Source organism: Molothrus ater, chromosome W (assembly GCF_012460135.2).
Source record: "Molothrus ater isolate BHLD 08-10-18 breed brown headed cowbird chromosome W, BPBGC_Mater_1.1, whole genome shotgun sequence".
In the NCBI taxonomy this organism is placed as follows: domain Eukaryota; kingdom Metazoa; phylum Chordata; class Aves; order Passeriformes; family Icteridae; genus Molothrus; species Molothrus ater.
The window spans coordinates 2,522,525-2,545,997 of NC_050510.2; the positions used below are offsets into that span (position 1 = coordinate 2,522,525).

The following is a 23,473-nucleotide window of genomic DNA, read 5'->3' on the forward strand; positions in this document are numbered from 1 at the left end:
CAGTCCTGGTTTAGGGCAAATTTGGGAGAAAACTGCCAAAGGCGTTCCTCTAGAAAGCAAATTTAACTGGCCCCTCCCCCAACTGGTTCAGAAAAAGATTTCCTCAGAGAAAAGGGAGAAAAAACTGTTTATTTAACAGGCAAAGCATTCACCAGCACAAAAAATGAACAATATTAAACAATAAAACCTCTTGCCAATCTGAAGAGATGACAAACTCAGAAAGTCCTTTTCGTGGATTGCAGCACGGCTCACCCAGTCTGTTATCAGTCCCTCCAGTGTTGGAAATGCTGCAGCCCAGGCCCAGTCCTGGTGGGACACAGGTGTGAGCTCCCGGTGTTCTTTGGAGTCTTCAGTCCAGAGTAGGTTTAAACAGTTCAAAGAAAAAGAAAAACCACAGTCCAGGCAACTTCTCTGCCTCAGCTAGCTAAAAACTAACTAAAAGCAAAGGAAAGCTTTCTCCAGTCGTCTGTCCGTGCTGCAGCCAACACAGTCTAGCAGAAGGATGTAGGGGAGCAAGTGCAGTTTCTGATAACAAACTCCAAGCTTCTCCTCTCCCCCCTGAGACAGAGTAGAAATTCTCCAGAGTAGAAATCCATTTTGATTTAGGTGAAATGTACATCTTTGAGTTAAGTCCGTAGTTTGAAAACATAGCTATTTAGCCTGACTGCAAAAAGCCTAGGCTCAGCAAAACTGCTTCAGTGAAGGACAGAGATAAGGGGGGGGGGAAGACAGAGGGTGATAGAGAGAGACAGAGAAACTGCTGTGAGAGCAGGTCAACCTGACCTAAGAATTCTTTCTGATAAAGAAGAACTAGCCGCAAATGTCACTCGAAATTCGTAGAAATGAACATGTATGAACCTATTGGGAAATTGTATGCATATATATTTGAGAGGGGGATAAAAAGGGACCTGAAGTTCCCAGAAGTACGGTATGTCTTTTAAGGAGAGTAATCTCCACGTGCGTCCAGCACTGTAATAAACATACCGGCTTTACAACTTTCATAAAGTTGTGGAGTTTTGTTTATTTCAGCAAAACACCCCCTTCACTCTTGAAACCAGTCTTAAAGGTGTAAAACTTATTTCTGGGCTAAACAGATGAATGGGGATATGAGCATCATAAAGTCACCCCAGTACACTCCCCAAAGATCTCATTGTACTTACTGGTGAGATTTTCAGTGGTCCTTCCATGTGGACTCTTCACAGACCCCCCATGTCGGCCACTTGTCTGTCTCTAGGACAGTCTCAGGAACCCAATCAATCACCCAATGCCAGCCACCACCCAAGCGAGCTGCTCACTGAAACTGGGTGAAGCACACCTTCAGCTCCGCTTGCCATGTGCTGTTCTTAGATGGTGGAAGTGTTGCATTAGCATTAGTGAAGTTATAATAAGCAGCCCAGCTCAGCTCCATGAACCATCCTCTGGGCTGACTGACAGAAGCTCACAGACAATGGGAGCTCTCCTAGGATGCAGGCATCTTATTTGTTCAGAGTCTGGGGGCACACAGATAGACCAATGGCCTGTCCCAACCCGGGAGTTTTGAATGGGCAATAAAAGAAAGCCCTGAACAATAAATCGGGCTGTTTGCTGATGACCAATGGGAGTTTGTCATGTATTATGTCGCAGACATACGAACATTACGGGTTATTAATGTAATAGTGGAAGGATCCCAGATGAGTCCCCACTTGTCTGGAAAAAAATCACAACACCAGGCATTTATGCCCAAAAAGGAGACAGAGGAGTCCTGTTACTTTATTCAAATAAAGGGAGAGGCCCCGGGATCTCTCAAATTGTTCGAGGATGCAGTGTCATTTCCCAGCCACATTTCCGTCTCTCTTTACCCATTGGCTGAGGTACTTGGTTGGTACAGACTTCCTGAAACGCCTACTACATGTCCCTTTAATATGTAACCCCCTCCCTTTTCATATCTCTATTGTTCTTCTTTAAATCCAAGAATTTAACATGGCCTTTGTTGAGCAATATTTCTTGTCAATTAGTAACATTCCTCTGAATTTTATGGTTCCTTTTTGTTACTATGGCATCTATCAATCTCTAGTCTCATCTACAGGCAGGCTCACACAGTCTATAGACACATTCATCTTATTCCTTTCACCTGGGATTACCCACGTCTTGGTTTGGAAAGACAGGTGTCTACTAAGGAAGGCAGGAGCCTCTCCTGAAATGGAAAAATGTAAATCCCCTCCTTCTGAATTGTTATAAATTTGAAATTAAGGGGGGCTCTCAGGCAAAAATATGGGAGCAGAAAATAACAGTTCTTTAATAGGAAAAAAATTTAAAGGATATAATAAACAATGCAGTAAACTAAAACAACACTGACAGAGTCAGAACTCAACCTGACACCCTGTTGGTCAGGGTGTTGGTAGCAATCCAATTGGAAATGTGGCTGCAGTCCTCCTGGAGTGTCAGGTGTGGTTCTGTTGGACCCGAGATCCTGTAGAAAAGGTGTAGTCTTCCTCTGAAGATCCAGTTCCTCTGGGAAATCCAGTGGAGAAGCTATGCTGGTGTTCCAGAATGTGCAGATTATATCTCTGGTAGGAATGCTTGGCTCTCCCCTCTGGGCAGAGCATCTCACAATGGGATGCTATAGTTCTTATGAGTCATGCAGTGACATTCAATAGCCTATTATCAGCAGATGTCTCCCTGAAGGGAGGAATGGTTGTGGAAGAAATTAGGAAAATTACTCACTTAGCAGAAGACAACTACCATACAGATTGCAAATAGAATACAATTTGCTTGGCAATCCAGGACACCACGCTTCTGAGTTGACTTTAGCATCACACCAGTGCTAGCCTCCCCATCACCCCTCACAACACTAACCCACATTCCCAATTTAGGGGATTTGATGAAATCCCCGCCTAGCAAACCACAATCACAACTAAGAACAAACAGAAACTCATACATTTTAAACTGTGAGAAACAATGCTCACTTTTTAAAGTTTAAAGGTTTATTAAACCTTAACAAAATACAACACAAGATGGAACAAGGACAGGGACACTGGGACCACATGACCAACTGCCATGTGCTCATCTACAAAATGGGTGCTCCACCTTTTATACCCCTGGGGATTGCATCAGGCAACCCTGGCCCCTCCCAAAGTCTGTCAGTCAACTCTTCTTTGCTGTTGATTGGTGGAGGCTACTTTCTTGCAACTTGATTGGAGGTCAGGTTTTTTCATGCCGTGTTGTATTGTGTTCTTATATGTTTTAGTTGCATTAAGTTGTACTTTGGTTTATCCCAGTTTCCCCCCTGTTATAATGGTTCTGCCCCTGCTGCCTCCTCCCTTCTTGTTAATGTCAATCTCCCTACCTCCTCCCCCTGTTCCCCAAAAGTGGCTGAATCCTTCCCTTAAGCCCTCCCCAGTGTCCTGTCCTTCACTCGACGGCCCATCCCCTCCCTCTAGAAACTTCTACCAAGGGCGTTGAGTGATAGGTTCAGGCACCGGGGCCCCTCCCTTGGGTGGCCTTTATTGGTCCCCCTACCTGCCTGTTTCCCTGGTCCCCACGCCCTCCTGTATCTCCATTGGCAGGCGGGCAAACCCCTCCCTGGTTTACTCCCCCCTTTTTAACACCCTGCAGACCCCCAAATTGGGGTTTTCAGTGTGCTGGATTCCCTGGGTTTGGGACCTCGTTTGAGCTCTGGAATAAACCTGGATTTTGCCCCCAACTGGAGTCCACTCTTCTTCTTCTACCTATGTTGTGCTGCTGTCTCGTCCGAAAGGTGAAAGCCTTAGCTGCTCTCCTGACTTCCTGAGGAACGGGAGAGTGTCCCTTGCTGCTCGCTGTGCCAGAGCGAGCCGGGGTGGCTCCGAGCACACACTCGGAGAGGCACTGCAACAATGCTGTGTCCCCTAGAAACAAGGTTTTCCCATTCCCAACTGCCCAATGCAAGGCGCACATGTACATGCCTTCTTTCTACCTGTCCCAGACAACCCAGGCTGTCCAGTTGCAACAATACAGAGAGGGAAAAAAAGGGGACTATGGGGAGAACAGAGACTATCTAAACAACAAACCACAATAACATAATCATACATCAATAAAGCTTCTCTTAACATACACACAATAATAATCCCTTAATTGTAAGAGCTAATCATCTCATTACTCATCTATAACAAAACCCATCCCCCACATACACCAACAGTGGTTGAATAAAACACACCCACTTATCTTTCCCACCTACCCCCAAAACAATCAAAAGAACATTTGGACATTTGTCCCCCCTTTTGGCATAAAATTCAAAGTAGATTGAGAGGTTCCCGTGTCTACTGGGAAATATACTTCTCGGTCCAGACCCACACTGCACGTTATCAAGGGCTCCAGTGTGATGATCCCCTGATATAACAGGAAATCCTGACACCCTTAACAATCCATTTCCATTAACTGGTGGACTTCTGTGGGAGACAAGAAAAGTCTCATAGAATAAGCAAAAGGCCTTTGCTCACTTTGTTCACTTTTGCTTTCTGACAATTCACCGAAAGCATTTTGGGAAATGTACAGCTGCCATGAAGACAAAAACAAGTCATGTAAGCTTCGCGTGGACAACACTTGATCAGAGCGCGTGTTGGTCAGAGGAACGTGTGGACAGCAACAAAGGAGATATGGCAAGTGGCAAATGTGTGTTTGTTTAAATTTACAACTATGCTAACAAGTATAATTCTAGCCAGAGTATTTTTAGCACAGTATAAAGCCTTGCATAGAATATTTTTAGTACAGTATAAAAGCCTAGCATAGTTGTACAGTATATAAGGCCTTGTATGCTGGTAATAAACTTGACTCTCCTTTGAACAAGCAAGGGGGTCAGTGTCTTCGTTGCTACAGACTTCCTCCTCTAAAGGGTCCTCTTGTGTCCCACCAGAGACTTATTCTGCCTTTTCTCCAGCCCATGCTCCTGCTGCCTGTGGGTTCTCATTCTCCCACAGCTGCCAAACTTTCTGCAAAATCATTTGTTTCTCTGGTGACTCAAACAAAATCCTTTCTTATATCAGGCCAGGCTTTGGTGACAAATTGTACTTTACACCATATACCAAAGCCAGTCCCTGTCCTGCCACAGTGTCCAGACGCATGTCCCCCAACACACCCATCCAGGCCCCTGGGTATCTTTCCCGGCAACATGAACTCTGTAAAGCAACAGGTCCTAGCTCAGCTCAGCTGGTGGGGATGGCTGATGTCACCACAGTGATGGGCAGGTAGATGGGGCGTCCTGCAGCCTCATGGGGGCCAGGGGGCCATTAATGTACCTGCCTGGAGGTAGCGGTGTCAGGCAGTGCCTGGTGCTGTGCCCCCGGCTGTCCCACAGCCTCTTCTTGGTATAGCACCTCCCCCACAGGTCCCCAGCCTGTGTCAACGGTCCCGCATTTCTGCACCTGGCCTCGGGAGTCCTCACCATAGAGAAACCCCCTTAAATCCTCAGTAGTAAGGGGACAAACCCAAATTCTCCACCCTGGCTCCATAATGGCCTGGGGAGCAGTGGGGGCTGTAGGAGCAATACCTCCCTGTTCTCCCTATCCTGGAAGCCGGGGATACAAATGACCTGTAGCCTGCTCTGTATTAGGTTGCAGGTTTTGAAGATAAGGTGGAGGAAGATACTGGAGAACATTCCAATCCTCACTGTTTCTCTTATCTTTCCTTATCACATAGACTCCCGCTGCTACTTGCCTTGACTATATTGCTCCACACTCCCTGTTGCAGCTTGAATTGCTGCTAATAAAGTTCAGGGTAAAGAAGCAAAAAAGGCTTTTGCATAATGTCCATAGATGTTTAATTCCGCCATGTGGTGAGATGTTCTCCTCTCAGACACACACCCTCCCCCCAAGGTCCAGCTCTCTCCCCCAGGGGCCTCCTGGCTGACCTTGGTCTCCAGGAAGTATCAAGGTGAGGCCCAATCAGGGAAAAGGGAGGGAGAGCCTCAGGAGCACCTATGTTCAGGCATAGTAACAGGGGAAGGAGCCAATGGGGTGTAACTTGGGAGAAGCCCCTCCAGGGCCTCCACAACTCCCCTTTAACCAATCCTTTCCCAAAGGAACACCATTGGTACCCTGTTCATGAGACTGCTTCTTGAATCCCCTTATTGCCCTCTGTGGTCACGGATGATACAGGATTATTATGGAACCATCATTCCTATTGTCAAGACTCCTTGACTTTTCCTCATTGCCCCCTCTGGGCATGGATTCTTAGATCCCTTCTTGACCTTCCCTTACTGCCCCCTCTGGGCGTCCACGTCCTTAATTACCTGTGGGAGAATGTGCAAACCATCTCAACATTCTCCCAAGGAACCCTTTGGAGATATTTTTGGGATTGCCATTCCTATAGTTGAGACCCTTTTGTCGACTTTGCTTTACTGTCTCCTCTGGGTGCCCTCTCATATGTACTCCGCGAAGACCCCATTGTACTAACTGGTGAAATTTTCACAGGTCCTTCCCTGTGGACTCTTCATGGACCCCACTGCTCCGTCACTTGTCTGTCTCCTGGACAGTCTTGGGAACCCAATCAATCGCCCAGTGCTGTCCGGCGCTGAAGGGAGCTGGTCACCTAAACTGGGTGAGACGGACCTGCTCGCCATGTGCTGTTCCCAGACGGTAAGGCACCCGAATGAGTCTCCACTTGTATGGAAAATCACACTATGAAAAGCTAGAGTCCAGAAAGGTGACAGAGGAGTCCCAAACATTAAGGGGAATGATAGGAAAAGATGTGTGCTAATGTCTTTACAAACAATTCAGTGAGTGAGGATATGGGTGTTAATGTCTTTGGAATGGGTCTTAAGGTCTTTACCAACTGCAAGCTGCACAAGCTTGTTACAGAGTACAGACAGTTTGACTCCTGAACTTTAGGGTAATAGGCAAATGGGACTGCACAAAGTCTACTGCAGAACCCAATAGCTTGAGTTTCTGAACTCTGGGGGAAAATTCACAGAATTCACAGAATGACTAGGTTGGAAGAGACCTTAAAGATCATCGAGTCCAACCCATGGCACTGAGTGCCACATCCAGTCTTTTTTTTAAACACATCCAGGGATGGTGACTCCACCACCTCCCTGGGCAGACCATTCCAGAACTGTTGGGAACGATGAAAGTTTGACAAGAAGGTCTCACAGATATGTATGCTTGGCAGAAAGATTTTTTTAATGTAGACCCTGAGAATGAAATAGAGATGGAAGCAAGTTTTGATATAGAAGAAAAGAATTGCTGAGCCAGTCTTGCTGGACAACTAAGAAGGCAAAGGTTACATTGAGATGGAAAGAGGTTTTATGACTTAGAGCAAAGGATAAGCTGACCACAAACAAAGAGATGTTTTTACCAAGCAGAAAGATTCCACAGGCAAACAAGTCTGCCAATGTTGCAAGTAGAAAAAAGGTCTCAGAATTTTCCACTGCAAGAAAACTGAAAAACAACTTCTAGCTTAAACTGTAACGTACTAACTTTTAGTGATAGGAGAATAGTAACATGAAAATGGTAATTATAGTAGTTATGATAGGCTATAGGTAAAAGTTAATATATAGATTGGTTGTTCTGTATTAAGATGCTCAGCAAAGAAAAGTATATAATGGATTGTAGCCAAAATTAAAGGGTCTTCAGGCTTGTCTGTGATAGTATAGGGATAAAATGTTTCTAAAATCATGGAATATTCAGGGGAGTTAGAAAGGAAGGATAGGCCTGGTAGGCCCTGGGAAAATGTTAGGCTGCACCTGTATAATCATTTAATGACTATGATAAATGATATGATTGTTAAATGTGATGATTGTTTGGTAATTGGATATAATTATTGTTTAATCGTAACAAGAATCATGAGAAACTATGTTTGGGGGGTTTGATGGAAATTACAAAAATCCATGCTTGGATGAAATCAATGTATACAATAGAACAATATAAGTTTAATAGGTAGTTATATAATGATAAGAGTATATAAACGTGTTCATCCCAAACCCATGTCGGAGTCAGATTTGGGTCTGTACCCCTGACACCCAGAACTCTTCAATAAAAGCACCTGCATATAATCATTCCGTGATTATGTGTTCCTGAACTCTAACATCTGCAGTTGGAGCTGACAGCTGTAGGCACAGGCTCTGTCACCTATGACCCTGGACTGCTGTAATATCTTGAATACAATAAACTGCATTTTGAAGACCTGCCTGGAGTCCCGCATCTCTCATTAGAGCTCTTACACAGAACTTTATCACTCTTTCTGTAAAAAACTTTTTCCTAATATCCAACCTATATTTCCTTAGACGCAGCTTGAGACTGTGTGCTCTGGTTCTGTCAGTTGCTGCCTGACATGTTTAAGGGGGGAATATGTGGTAGGCAGTTTGGGAAAGCTGTACCTTCCTAATACCTCAGACAATGAGGAAAGGAAGAGGGCAACATGCAGCCGGCAGTTTAGGATGAGAGGTGGCTGTGTCCTCTAAAACCTTGAGGGAAAGCCAAGGGGGTATGCCCCAGTGGACACTCTCTCCCTTTGTTCAAAAAAAGTTGCAGGACTCCTCTGTCTCTGTTATAGATAAATAATGTGATGGTTGGCTCTCAGAATTAGGAGATGGATATTATGTATATGTTAAGAGAAGTTTTGTAGATGTATAGTGTAGTATATGGTAGAGATAATTCATGCTGTTTATGTATAAAATATTGTAAAATCCAAGCTATGTCTTTTGACCACCCCAGCCGGGAGCAGGAGTCCTATTTTTATTCAATTAGTTCCCTGACATTCAGATAATATCAAGTCTGTTAACGTATGAATGGGACCTTCCTGGGCAATGATCAACACTTCCCTGGAATGTAGGCGTGATCTTGCACCTCGAAGATTGCATCTACTACACTCAAGCACCCGGTGCCACCCTGCTACATGTGAATGCGGATTTTTCCAAAGTGTACTGACAACATCTAGACACCTGGAATCACTTTTGTCTATCCCTGAACATGTATGGCCCCAGTTCTGCATGTGAAGGGACACAAAGGAACATTCGGTCATCTCTGCCTCAGGCAGAATAAACTGTATATACTGTATATAAGCTCGCTGCATGAAGCAGTCGGTGTGAACTGAGGGGGAGACTCTGACACTTTGCAGGTCAGATCCAGGTTCACCCAGCGCCGATCCCGGGTTCGATGCTGCCCGAGGCTGTGATGGTTTTTTCCTTGAAATTCTGTTTCGCTGACAATCTAATAAATCATTGCTAAATTTTCTTATAAATTTGACGGTCGATTTGATCATTTATAACAATTTGGTGACAACCATTCGTGATTTGATACTGGGGTTCGGGACCCCCTTCCCACCCGGGAGGCGCCCCGCTGATTTCAGCCGCCCAAGCGGGATTGGGAGTCTGAAAAACCAATCAAATTCACAAAGAACTGCAATCAGAGCCACAGCCAAGGGGGAAAAAATGGGCCCAATTCTCGGCAAGCTCGGAACGATCTAGAGAGATCTCTGAGACCCGAGGTTTTTTCACTTGTAAAATTCAACGTGCATGAAGAAATCCACACGGGAAAAAGAACCGTAAGTATTGTGTGGTTGGGTGGAGCGTGATCGGACGCGTGTGTGAGACGTGACTTTGTCACGGGGCGAGTGCGGACCCCACGATTGCATTTCCACGATTCCGCGTAAAACGTGGTCGGTCATGGGGGAGGCGGAAGGCTTTGCCGGACACACGAGACCCAGGGCTACGGGGTAGCCTAGGGGGAATACTGGTCACGGTTGGGATCAGGAGGAGAGAGAGACAAGCCTGGAAAAATTCCAGGAACCCATCTGCCTTCTGAAACCGGAGGAAACAGGTAAAAATCAGCTCAAAAAGTCGGCAGAGGGGTTAACTGTTCGACTGAGTCAGGCTGGTGGCTTTTTGTGAGCCGGAAAACCCGACATCAGAGAGAAAGACAGGACCCACGGCGGACGTCCCGGCGATAGGAGAAAGGTAAGAAAAATCATAACAGTTCTTGAGAAAAAGCGGTTGGGAAAGAGCAGATTCCAGAGAAAAACCCAGGAAAAACCTCCCCAGGGTCCTGGGGAAAATTCTACCAGAAATCCCAAGAGATAGTCCCCTGGGATGAATGCTAGAACATCGGGACAAAAGCCCGAGGAGGAGGGGGGAAGCCCAAAGAAAAAAATGGTCCATTTTTGCATGGAAAAATGGGGAGGGAGAGAAATCGGAAAATACGTGATGTGGCTGATTCTCGGCGCTTTTTGGGGCTTGCGAGTCCTGGTGCGATCACGTGTCTTGATCGCTGCCCACAGGATTGGGAGGAGGTTGAGGGTGCCGAGGTGTGAGGGTGCGCTGGAGCGGGTTTGTGTCCGGTGCGAGCCCTCAGACGAGTGGCAGACGGGGCGGGGGGGGAAAGGGAAGCCTTTGGGCAGTCTCCCACCTCCTTACCTGGCTCTTCCACCGCAGCCCGGACCGGCTAAGGAGCAGCTGGTGGCCGCGCTGCCTCCCAGGGTGGTACTCCCCACTGGATCAGGGCACGGCACCACCGCCCCCTCCCCCCCACCACCGGAGCGGGCTGGGGTGCCCTCCCTTCCACGTGAACAAACGGTGACTCTGCTCCCACATGGGCAGTCACTGCCGCGGGCCCTTCCCAGAACCAGGGAGGGGGCGGGTGGCCGTCCCTGGAGGCGGCCCTCCCCCAGCCCATCAGGCGAGGTGGCAAACAAAAGAGGAACCCTAACGGGGGGGGGAAGTGGGGACGAGAGATGGCCAAATCAGAAGCCGTCTTGGGAAGCCCAGATGGACGAGGGGAGGCAGAAAATGATAAATTTAAGAAATATGGTCATTCAAGGTATCCAGGAGGCGGTACCAAAGGGGCAGAACATGAGCAAGGTACTCAGAGAATGTCAGGGGAAAGATGAAACCCCCACGGAGTGATTGGAAAGGCTCTGGGAAGGTCTGAGAATGTATTCAGGAACAGACCCTGACTCCCCGGTGGGAATGGTGTTGTTGAAAACGCAGTTTGTGGTGAAGTCTTGGGAGAATATTTGGAAAAAGCTAGAGAAAATAGACAGGTGGCAAGAGCAGGGGTTGCAGGAACTGCTGCAGGAAGCCCAAAAAGTCTACATGCCACGGTTTGGGTGGCGGCAGTAAGGGAGGCACAGAAGCAGGAGCAAGGGAAAAATCCCGGCTCAAGGTGAGACTTTACAGCCTCACTGTTCAAGACGAGGGAAAGATAGACCCGAGGGTGCGGTATGTTCAGGCGGAAGCCAGGAGGCTGGACATAGAACCAATTCGGGTTGAAATTGAAAAGCCAGAAGACCCGATACAGGTCAAACAATATCCCCTCTCCATGGAAGGGAGGAGGGGTTTGAAACCAGTGATTGATGAATTAATAAAGAAAGGTACACTGGAGCCGTGCATGTCAGCTTTTGGGGTTGTTGGGATATTGCCAGCAGTGGATTGAAAGTTATAGTGAAAAGGTGAAATTTCTATATGAGAAACTCACCACAGACCGGATCAAATGGACACAGAAGGATGAAGAAGAATTCAGGGGAGTCAAGGAGGCACTCACGGCAGCACCAGTGCTGAGTCTCCCTGACGTGAGAAAACCCTTTCGGTTGTTTGTGGATGCTAGCAATCACACGGCACACGGGGTGTTGACGCAGGACTGGGCAGGGGTCAGGAAACCTGTGGGTTACTTGTACCGGCTTTTGGACCTGGTCAGCAGGGGCTGGCTCATGTGCCTGCAGGCAATTGTGGCCGTGGCTTTGCTAGTGGAGGAGTCAAAGAAGGTAACCTTTGGGGCACCTCTGGTAGTATTTACACCACATAACGTGCGGGGCATACTACAGCAGAAAGCGGAAAAATGGCTCACTGATGCAAGGTTGCTAAAATATGAAGCCATTTTGATTCACTCGCAGGACTTGGAATTGAGAACTACGACTGCGCAGAACTCTGCGCAGTTTCTGTTTGGGGAAGCTGCAGAGAAGTTGGTTCATGACTGCATGGGGGTGGTTGAGTTGCAGACCAAGATCAGGGAGGATTTGGAAGAAGAAGAACTGGACGAGGGGGAGAAGTGGTTTGTGGACGGGTGAAGCAGAGTGATCGAAGGAAAAAGGAAATCAGGGTACGCAGTCGTGGATGGGAGAACAGGAAAGGTGATTGAGGCAGGTCCCCTGAACGCGAGCTGGTCAGCACAAGCATGCAAACTGTACGCTGTTGTGGTTTGTGTTTGGTTTGTTCCGTTCTCCCCTCTCCTAGCTTGGCAAGTTGGTCTGGCTCAAACCCCCAGTTATGCCAGTCACGGTTTTCCCCTCCTTATTTTCCCTCATTATCCCTTATTTGTCCTTGTATCCCCTCCCCAGGCCTTCTGCCAGTCACCGGCACCCCACCCCAAGTTCCAGAATCTTCCAGCTAGGGTGCCGAGTGATTAGCTGGTAGGCCTGGGCTCCTCCCCTGACCTATCCCCATTGATCCACACCACCCATCAGTCTTCAATGTATCCAAATTTTCGTTCTATGATTGGTTTCTTGTGTACCCACCCCTTCCCTTTAAGACCCGGTCCCTGGAGGGGCTCGGGGCTCCTCCTCCGCTCGCCACCTTTGGGTGGCCACCCTGCACTTCCCCTACCCTGGATTAAACCAAATTACTTCACCCGGCAGAGGAGGGCTGTCTCTTTTCTTCACTCCTGCGGCGCGGTTGCTTTAATATCGGTGACTGTTTCCTCTCGCCCCACCCACGGTCGGCACATGCCTCTGGCTTCGTGCCAGGGGAGTGCCGGTGTAACTGAAGGTGGCTGGTCTCTCTAAATCCCTTCAGCCGGGCCCCCCTTAAAAACAGCCACAGCTTCAGTTGCTGGCGCCCAACGTCGGGCCCCTCTGCATCGATTGCCTGCTCCTGGTCGGATTCGGGACCAGTAGAGCCTGGACTTACAATCTTCGCAAGGACCCTACGGATTTTGGACTCCGTCCTTTGGACGCAGCAGCACCCCGAGGTGAGCAGGCCCTCTGAGGCAGCGCTCCCCGGGGACCGGACGGGAACTCGAGCACCCGGAGCCGTCCGGCCGCAGGACCCACTCCGCCTCGCTTTTCGTTGACCATCCACCGGACACGTGAGTGTTCCGCCATTCTCCCTGCCGCTCTCCCCCGTCCCCAGGGTGTTTCGTCGCCCTCCCTCAGCTTTACAGGCGGGGGCCGGTGGGTGGCCACCTTTTAGTTTTGTTTTCCCTTTTGCGCGGCGGCTTGGGCGCGAAGTTCGTGGCAGTAGACATCTGACTTCGTGGGAAGTCTTTTAGAGCCATGGGTGCTAGGCTGTCTATTGCCCAAAAGAGACTCAAAACCCAAGTTGAGGGAATCCTTGTTGGGGGGGGAATTGTTTATGAAAAACCCGTTGTTAAAAAGTTAATAAAATGGGTCTCTTCTGAGTTCCCGGAGGTTTCGCCTGACCTGATCAAAGATCCTGCCTTTTGGCGGAGGGTCAAAACTCGACTCTCGGAGTTGATCAGGCCAGGCGACGCTTCCTTCATACAATTGGCCAGGCTTGTTGCCCAAATTAGAAGAATATTGAAAGAAGAAGGGAGCTCAGAACAGGCCAATGTTCGAGTTAAACGTTGCCCCAGTTCCGTTTTGCGCCCTAGTTCAGTCTCCCTGCCCTCCGTCCCTAACACCCCTTCCCGCACGCCCAAACTTAAAACCGGGATTCTGAAGGGGGCACCCCGCCAGACCAGCCAGGCGCAGGGCGTTCCATCATCCCCTGGCCCTCTCCAGAATACCCGGTCCCCCCGCCCCGAGAGTTCTGGCCAAACTCTCGGGGGCTCCTCGACTTGTCCTGCCTTCCCTGCTCCTGTCCCCAAATCCCAGAGTTATGTACCCCAATTCGTTGAATCCCCAGTTTGCCCCTGGTCGCCTCTGGTTTCACAAGATGGCCGCGGCGCAGCCCAAAATGGAGGCGACCGCATGGTCGAGATGGCGGGAAAACCCCCATCTTCTTCCCACAACCCTTTTCTTCCAAGTTCCAACCCCTTCCTGCCTCTCGGCCACTCCCCTTTCCCCGCCCCTTCCCTCCCGACCTCCCCCCAGCTCCACCCTCTACCTGACCCCTCCCATCTCGTTTCCCCTCCTCCCTTTCCCATGATAGCTCCTCCCATCGTTCCTCCCACAATCCCGCCCCTTTCCCCGCCCACCGCTTGGCACTGTGCCCCGCCTCCTGCTCCCGCCTCCGGGGACGGCCCCTCGTCATCGGGCCACCCAGTCTCCCGCCACGCCCCCTCCTCCCCTTCTTCCGGTTCCCACGCCCCTCCCTCCGGTTCCCACGGTTCGGGGTCTGGGGGGGGGGGTCGAGGGCCGGGAACCGGAGCCGGCCATTGTACCATCGGCAGCTCCGGTTGTTTACCAGCCAGAAGCGGGTGGGGGAGTGCGTCGCCAATGGGTCCCATTGAGTCATTCACAAATTAAGGAGCTGGTCAAAGCCCAAAAGGAGTACGGCCGGGAGAGTGAATACTTCCGGGGAGTGTTGGAAGCGACACTCTCCGAAGCAGAAATCACCCCCTTCGATGTCCGGCGGCTTTTCAATTGCCTGCTGAATCCATCCGAGCAGGCAATGTGGGAAGCCGCCTGGAGGAGGGGGGTGACTGAAGCCCTCCCGAGCCTGTGGAGTCAACCTCAATCGGGAGTTGATTTCATGGGTCGCCCTTTGGCCATCGACCAGCTCCTGGGGACCGGGGACTGGGAAGATGGGTACTCCCAGGCAAGTACCCTTCCCCGGGAGGCTCTTAAAGTGTCGGCAGCCGCCGCAGAAAAAGCCTTTTTGTTGCTGCCGGGGGGCGCGCCCACAACTGCCTTCTCTAGAATCTTTCAGGGTCCAGACGAGGCCTTCCTCGACTTCGTGGAGAAGTTGAGGAAGGCCATTGAACATCAGGTGTCGGACGAAGGAGCTAGAAGCACCATCTTGCGGGAGGTGGCGTCCTCAAATGCCAACCAGGCATGCAGGGATGCCATCCTCAGCCTGCCCCTCCACCCGGCACCGCAGATGGCTGATATGTTGGAAGTGTGCGCGCGCAAGGTCCCGCTATTGACCACCAGGGACAGCGAAAAGAGGAGGACTCAACCTCCCCGGGTCGCCGCGGCAGAAGAGCCCTCCACCGAGCAGGGTGTTGCAGCAGCTGTTTCGTCGAAGTCCTCCGCACCTTGCCACTTGTGTGGGAGGACTGGACATTGGATGCCGGACTGCCCCCTACGGGCAGAATTTTACAAATTTAAAAGGGAGCAGGGACAGTTGGGGGCCAACCCCCCAAAAAACTGAAATCGGAGCGCAGTGCCCCCCTGCGCGCTGACAAAAATCAGGCGGGCCGCTTACCACCGTCGCGTAGGGGGAAGGGAGACCAGGGACTGCCGCCAACCGGACATGACTCATATCAATCTGATCCGACTTCTGCATTTCCTATCCAGACAATACCTGTACTAACGACCGCTTCTACTTTTGCACCCTATAGGTTGCGGCTCTCGGAGGCTCTCCACCTGAGGACCTCCGACTTTCAACTCGTTGCTGTCGACCCGGAGTGCCCAGGTAACTGGGGACGGATTCGCTGCAAGTATGTTGCGGTTGGTGACACTAAGCACACACCACCGACGGTGAACATTATCCCGGGCCTCTTACCATCGGACCCGGGGGTGTTCGCCGTCGGCCTGCACTGTGTCCAGCCCCCCATCTTTTTGCCTGAGGGGCAGATTGTAGCTCAGGCAATACCAGTGCCTGAAATAACCTGGGAGTTACATCAGACACCAGGAGACACCACGCCAACCATCGCTTGGGCCCAGGTTTTGGGGCACGAAAGACCTCGCCTCGACTGTTATATTACAAAAGGGGGGGAAGGCAAACAGCTAAAAGGCCTGTTGGACACTGGGGCGGATGTCACGGTCATTCCTTCTCGGGAGTGGCCGTCACATTGGGAGTTGCAAACCGCGCCAGGACACGTCCGTGGGGTTGGGGGTTTACAATTGGCGAGACAATCTAAGAGCATCGTGCAAATTACGGGGCCGGATGGGCAATTGGCTTCTATACGCCCATTCGTTTTAGATTATACGGAGCCCCTGTGGGGGAGAGACCTCCTAGCCCAGTGGGGAGCCCGAATTGACCTTCCAGCGGCTCCCCAGGTTTTTCGGGCAGCGGCCACTGATGAGCGCCCTACCTGGAAGCTCAATTGGAAATCAGATAAGCCTGTCCAGGTAGTGCAGTGGCCGCTCAACAAACAGAAATTGGCGGCGCTCAAGGGGCTCGTCGAGGAGCAGCTACTTAAGGGCAACATCGTGGAGACCACGTCACCGTGGAATTCTCCCGTGTTTGTCATCAAAAAGCCCAATAAGGACAGGTGGCGGCTTCTCCACGACCTCCGCCAGATCAACAACATTATAGAAGATATGGGGCCTCTCCAACCAGGGATGCCCTCCCCAACGATGCTCCCACAAAATTGGGAATTGGCTGTGATCGATATAAAGGATTGCTTTTTTCAAATTCCCTTACACCCGGACGATGCTCCGCGTTTCGCCTTCACGGTTCCTGCCATCAACCGTGAAGCCCCAAGCAAGCGCTATCATTGGCGGGTCCTTCCACAAGGCCTAAAGTGCAGCCCAGTGATCTGCCAATGGTACGTCGCTTCCTTGCTGTCCCCAATACGTGCAGTGGTAAACGATGCCATCATTTACCATTACATGGACGACATCCTGGTGTGTGCCCCGACCGCCGACATACTTGGCCACACCCTTGACCTGACAGTCGATGCGCTGGTTGCTGCAGGGTTCGAGCTCCAGCAGGAAAAAATTCAAAGGGTGCCGCCTTGGAAGTATCTGGGCCTGGAGATTACTAAGAGGACCATCGTTCCTCAGAAATTGGCTATCGTAACAACTATTAAAACCTTGGCGGATGTCCACTAGCTGTGTGGATCTTTGAATTGGGTAAGACCTTGGCTGGGCATACCAACAGAAGACCTGGCCCCCCTTTTCAATTTATTGAAAGGGGGAGAGGAGCTAAGTTCTCCCAGGACCCTTACCCCAGAGGCAGGGGCTGCACTGGAGAAAATCCAGAGACTCATTTCGGCTAGGCAGGCCCACCGTTGTCATCCGGGCCTGCCATTTAAATTCATTATTTGCGGCAAACTACCACACCTCCACGGGGTGATCTTTCAGTGGGACAACGCCACCAAAGGCAGGGACCGGGGCTCGAGTGACCCCCTCTTAATCATAGAGTGGGTGTTCCTCAGCCACGATCGGTCCAAGAGAATGACGCAGCCCGCCGAACTGGTGGCAGAGTTGATCCGGAAAGCTAGGCTGAGGATCAGAGAGCTGGCAGGTGTTGATCTTGCGTGCATACACATTCCTCTTAAATTAGATTCGGGCCACCTAAAACAAAAGGTAATTGACAGCCTCCTGCAAACGAATACATCTTTGCAGTTCGCTCTAGACAGCTACCCCGGCCAAATTAGTGTTGATCGGCCGGCCCATAAATTATTTAACCAAGAATTCGTGTTGTCGACTAAATCGATCCAGAGCAGAACTCCTCTAAAGGCGATGACCAGTTTTACAGACGCGTCCGGGAGATCCCACAAGTCAGTCATGACTTGGAGGAATCCCCAAACTCGGGAGTGGGAGTCCGATGTCACCGAGGTTGAAGGTTCACCTCAAATTGCCGAGTTGGACGCAGTCGTCAGAGCCTTTGAGAGGTTCCCTGGACCTTTCAATCTAGTTACGGATTCGGCCTATGTAGCAGGTGTAGTGTCCAGAGCTGAAAATGCTGTGCTGCAGGAGGTGTCAAACCCAAAATTGTACGACTTGCTCTCCAAATTGGTTCAATTGGTCTCCCACCGAGAGCAACCCTTTTATGTCATGCACGTGAGATCACATACCGATTTGCCGGGGTTCATAGCGGAGGGCAACCGGCGTGCCGATGCCCTTGCCGCCCCTGTTCAAGCGGCCCCGCTCCCTGATCTCTTCAGTCAAGCCAAGATCAGCCACCAGTTGTTCCATCAGAATGCGCCTGGCCTGGTTTGGCAGTTCCATCTGACGCGCGAACAGGCCAAGGCCATTGTGGCTACATGTCCTCACTGCCAGTCCCACCAGCTCCCCTCCGTCCCTCTCGGAGCTAACCCCCGTGGTTTGTCCAGCTGCGAGGTGTGGCAGATGGACGTAACCCATTATCCATCATTCGGCCGTTTTAAGTTTGTACATGTCTCTGTGGACACTTTCTCTGGTGCTGTCTTTGCCTCTGCCCACACAGGTGAGAGGGCTGCGGATTGCAGGAAGCATATGCTTCAGGCATTTGCGGTCCTGGGCATCCCTAAGGTAATCAAAACAGATAACGGCCCAGCTTACAAATCCAAGGAACTGCGGAGCTTCCTACAGCAATGGGGAATAGAACACAAGACCGGCATCCCCTATTCCCCGACAGGCCAAGCCGTGGTGGAGAGGACCCACCAGAGCCTTAAAAGGGTTTTGGAGCAACAGCATTCGGCAGTGAAGGTGGAGTCCCCTCACATCCGTCTCGCACAGGCGTTGTATACTATCAACTTTTTAAATTGCTCCTTTGAAAATCTCAACCCGCCCATAGTGCGACACTTCGGGAAGCACGAGGAGCTGCGACCTAGGGCCAGGCCCCCGGTCCTCATTAAGGATCCGGAGACCTGGAAAACGGAAGGGCCATTTGATCTCGTGACCTGGGCTAGGGGATACGCTTGCGTGTCCACTCCCTCAGGTCCGAGATGGATTCCATCAAAGTGGGTCAAGCCCTTCCGCCCTAAGCGGGGTGCAAAACCAGAACCGGTCCCACAGGTAGCAGAGGCGTGTTGGCGGCGGAAACGGAGGAACTGGTGGGCGAGCCACCATTGACCACGGTCCTGACCCCCCCCTCTCGAGCCAGACCTTCTTAATTTACATTTCTGTTTCTTTTTAGTTGATCTCCCGCCTGCATGGACCCAATGACCATCATTACCCTCCTGACAGTCCTCCTTATCGAGACTCTACCACCACCTGCGAACCCCTGGATAGTTCCCCAGCCAAAGGCGAACGTGTGGAGGACCCTCGCTCAAGCCATGGGGCAGGAGCACATCTGCCTGGACCTTGGCTCTGCTGAAGACCCGATGTCGTCCTGCCTAGTGGGGATCCCTCTCCCTCTTTTTGAGTTTCCCTACCCCTTTAATGTTACTTTAGGTTCATTAGACGCCCAGAACGCCTGGAGGGACGGGCTCAGGAAATTGACCCCCCTGCAGTCCGACCCCCCAGAGCTCCATCTAGTCGGCTCCGCTAGAGCATCGGCTTGTATCTGGTTTCAGTATTCCCCCCTTTTCGGTTCCTCGAGGTACTCCAACATCGGGCCGCCTAGCCCGGAGTACCAAGCAGCGCGATGGTGCAATTTCACCATCCGGTTGCCCTTTGCATCTACCTCAGGCACCAAACTGCTGGCGCTGCCCCGAGGAACATTTTTCATTTGCGGAGACCGGGCGTGGGCTGGCATCCCCCCTCGTCTGGCCGGAGGCGTCTGTACGTTTGGCAAGCTGACGCTGCTTAACCCCAACGTCACTCAAATTAGGGATTGGAAATATAAGAGATCGCAGTCTAAATTGGCAATAGCCAAAAGAGATCTTCGTGATTTCGACCCGGACTGCGACTCCAAAATTGAACATTGGGCCAAACCAAAATCGGTCGCGCTCACTCTCTTTTTGCCGTGGGTGTTGATCGCGAAGTCTCTGGGTGAATTGGGCCGCCTGGAGTGTTGGGTGGCAAAGCAAGCAAATTTTACCTCGGCTGCCTTGACTGACCTCCTCGCAGACGAGGAAACAACTAGGAAGGTGACCTTGCAAAATCGGGCGGCCATTGACTTCCTCCTGCTACTCCACCACCACAGCTGTGAGGAATTCGAGGGCCTGTGCTGTTTAAATCTGTCATCCAAGGCAGAAGATGCGAGGGTCTCCATATGCAAGATGAAAGAGCTCGTCCACGAGGTTAAGGATGAGACATCGGACTGGCTGGGGAACCTGTTCAAGGGCTGGGGACTGTCAGGATGGGCCGGGTCCATAGTTCGGTCCGTCTTATATTTTGTTTTAGTTATATTCGTAATTGTCATCGCCTGCTCCCTAATGTGGGGATTGGTTAAGAGACTTCTGCTGAATGCCTCAGCGGCCAACATAAACCATCTGGAGCTTTCAGGTGTCGAGGAGGACCCTGCCTCGACTTCAGACTCTGAAAGCGTGAGCGGTGGAAGCCTGGACTTTAAAACAGCACAAGAGACAACTGCCGCCTGAGTATAAGGGACTGTTTGTTTTCTCCCTTCCTTTTCTTTTTAAAACAAAAAAGGGGGAGATGTTGTGGTTTGTGTTTGGTTTGTTCCGTTCTCCCCTCTCCTAGCTTGGCAAGTTGGTCTGGCTCAAACCCCCAGTTATGCCAGTCACGGTTTTCCCCTCCTTATTTTCCCTCATTATCCCTTATTTGTCCTTGTATCCCCTCCCCAGGCCTTCTGCCAGTCACCGGCACCCCACCCCAAGTTCCAGAATCTTCCAGCTAGGGTGCCGAGTGATTAGCTGGTAGGCCTGGGCTCCTCCCCTGACCTATCCCCATTGATCCACACCACCCATCAGTCTTCAATGTATCCAAATTTTCGTTCTATGATTGGTTTCTTGTGTACCCACCCCTTCCCTTTAAGACCCGGTCCCTGGAGGGGCTCGGGGCTCCTCCTCCGCTCGCCACCTTTGGGTGGCCACCCTGCACTTCCCCTACCCTGGATTAAACCAAGTTACTTCACCCAGCAGAGGAGGGCCGTCTCTTTTCTTCACTCCTGCGGCGCGGTTGCTTTAATATCGGTGACTGTTTCCTCTCGCCCCACCCACGGTCGGCACATGCCTCTGGCTTCGTGCCAGGGGAGTGCCGGTGTAACTGAAGGTGGCTGGTCTCTCTAAATCCCTTCAGCCGGGCCCCCCTTAAAAACAGCCACAGCTTCAGTACGCAGTTCTGAGAGCATTGAAGGGACTGGAAGGGAAAAAGGGGACAATTTTTACAGATTCAAGGTATGCCTTTGGGGTAGTTCTCACGTTTGGGAAAATTTGGGAGGAAAGGGGACTGATCAACACAAGAAGAAAGGGACTGATGCAGGGGGAGTTAATCTGGCAAGTTTTAGAAGCTCTAAGAGGGCCGGAGGAAATTACGGTGGTCCATGTGAAGGGACACCAGACAGGAATTCAGTTCCGGACCAGGGGCCAAAACCGCGGCATTGATGATGGTAAGTACCCCAGAGATCGAAAGGGAAGAAACCCCTGACGATCCCCCTCAGCTTTCCCAAAAAGAGATCAAATGTTATGAAAAGATCGGAGGAAAACTGAAGGAAGGTAAGTGGAGGCTACCTGATGGGAGGGAAATAGTTTCCAGAGGTTTCACCAGAAGGATTTTGCGGAAATTGCACCAGAAAACGCATTGGGGGGCACAAGCCCTGGCAGAGCAATTTCTGAAATTTTTCGGGTGCAAGGGAATTTATGAATTGGCGAGACAAGAGGTACAGGGGTGTTTGATTTGTCAAAAGACAAACAAATCAAGGGCCAAAAAGGCTGCCCTGGGGAGTTGCCCCATTGCATACTGACCATTTGAAAGAATTCAAGTTGATTTTACGGAATTGCCAAAAGTGGGAAGGTTCAAATTTGTACTGGTAATTGTGGACAAATTGACTCATTGGGTAGAAGCCTTCCCCAGCTCACGGGCAATGGCCCAGACCGTGGCCAGAAAATTGTTAGAGGAAATTGTACCCCATTATGGGGTGGTGAATTGCATTGATTCAGATCAAGGAACACATTTCACATCGAAGGTTATTAAGCAGATGGCTGATGCACTGGGCATCCGATGGGAGTACCACACTCTGTGGCACCCCCAGAGTTCAGGACAAGTGGAGAGAATGAATCAGACCTTAAAGGAGCAGTTATCTAAATTGATTTGAGAAACATGGATGTCCTGGCTGAAGTCCCTGCCTTTGGCACTGCTTAATATCCAAACCATGCCTCACTCGGAGACGGGGCTCTCACTGTTCGAAATGTTATATGGAATGCCATATAGACATGGAATGCCGGTGGGACACCCCAGGTTTGAGGATGGTCAGATTCAACCATATCTGGTTGCAATCAACAGGAATTTACAGGAACTCTGAAAACAGGGAATAGTGGCCCAGAGTGCTCCTCTGGGGTTCGCTATTCACAAAATCCAACTGGGTGACAAAATGTTTGTGAAAGTGTGGAAAGAGATGCCGCTCTCCCCTCACTGGGAAGGTCCTTTTCTTGTGCTCCTGACAACAGACACGGCCATTCGCAGAGCGGAGAAAGGCTGGACGCACGCGTCTAGAGTGAAGAAAGTCGAACCGCAGGAGGAAGCACCCAAGTGGAGGGTCACTTCTTCCCCCGGAGACTTGAAGATCAGACTCCAACGTCCTTGTAAATGACCGACGGCGAGCGGATAAGTTGTATACTGTCAGATTGTGTATGCTATCTGTTTGTACACTTTAAGTGTGAATATTGTCAAGGGGTTTTTGTTATTCATTGTAGAAGGGGACAGAGGCCAAAGGGACTGTGTACCCAGTGTTTAGAGGAAGAGCTTGAACTGACTGACCGTATCCTGACCTTAGCCACCAATTTGGGGATCATTGAATTGGACTCACAGGAGTGGTTTCGCATTTTTCAAAACAGGGTGCGTGGGAAGCTTGGATTTCAAGCAGAAAAATTTTGGATGTGGAGTGCCGGAAATCCATCAGGGTACCGTGCAGTTCCGATGCAATCAGAGTGTCATGGTGGGGCGCCTCTAAGAGGAGGTATGCGGCTAGGTCAGAGGGCATGTTCCCTGAAGAATACTCCTGCTGCCATGAAGATGGTCTTCCTCGCTGCTGGTGGCACCCCAGGGGGCGGAGGCAAAGGCAGAGGAGTACGCCTGGTGGGAATCTTGATCGGCCTGAGCCTAGTCGTGTGCGGGACGCAGAGTCTGCGCACTGAGGTCCTGATGAGAGACGGAAACGAGAGCTCCGCAGACGAGTGTGGAAATTGCACTCAGGTGGTCCCGGTTGCAGGGGACGAGGGACACTCAGCATACCAAGCCCCAAGGGAATGTCTCGGAACCTGGCAGGTACTGTTGGAAGAATGGCACTCGGGTGAAATTGTGTGAATTGCAAACCGGGATTTGGTGTATCAATCCCGAGGCAGGGCTAAGGAATGGGCAGTCAGATGAACACAAGCATCAAATGAGAAAGGAAGTGTGGAAACAATGTCAATCCCCATTTGTAACCAATGTAACCGGACCATGTGGGTTGGGGGAAAGACAGAATCTATCTTTATCGCATATCAGCAGGTGAACCCATTGTGCTACAACAATGCAAGGCTGGGGATATGCATGATGAATGGGAAAATGTATTGGATGGCGAGAAATGCTAAATTTGACAGCAAATTTACCTTGAACAAAGACCCACTCATATTGGACCTGGTATCGGCAAATGATGACAGGGTGTGGCTGCAATATGATCGGGTTGTTTATTTCACAAAAAATAAAAATG

The 23,473-nt window shown here is 50.6% G+C and overlaps 1 protein-coding gene across 1 annotated transcript; it reads left to right on the forward strand.

Annotated features, from left to right (window-relative positions):
• The first annotated feature begins 18,620 nt into the window (after positions 1-18,620).
• LOC129047000 (uncharacterized) lies at positions 18,621-20,334 on the forward strand. The gene is made up of 2 exons (XM_054517779.1): positions 18,621-20,109; positions 20,140-20,334. The coding sequence occupies exons 1-2, from the start codon at positions 18,873-18,875 to the stop codon at positions 20,202-20,204; spliced, it is 1,302 nt and encodes a 433-aa protein (XP_054373754.1). The 5' UTR covers positions 18,621-18,872; the 3' UTR covers positions 20,205-20,334.
• Positions 20,335-23,473: the final 3,139 nt, after the last annotated feature.

Coding starts and splice junctions, on each gene's coding strand:
- LOC129047000 (XM_054517779.1), top strand. CDS start 18,873: ATGGACCCAATGACCATCATTACCCTCCTGACAGTCCTCCTTATCGAG. Junction 20,110..20,139: donor AAACCATCTGGAGCTTTCAG/GTGTCGAGGAGG, acceptor CCTCGACTTCAG/ACTCTGAAAGCGTGAGCGGT.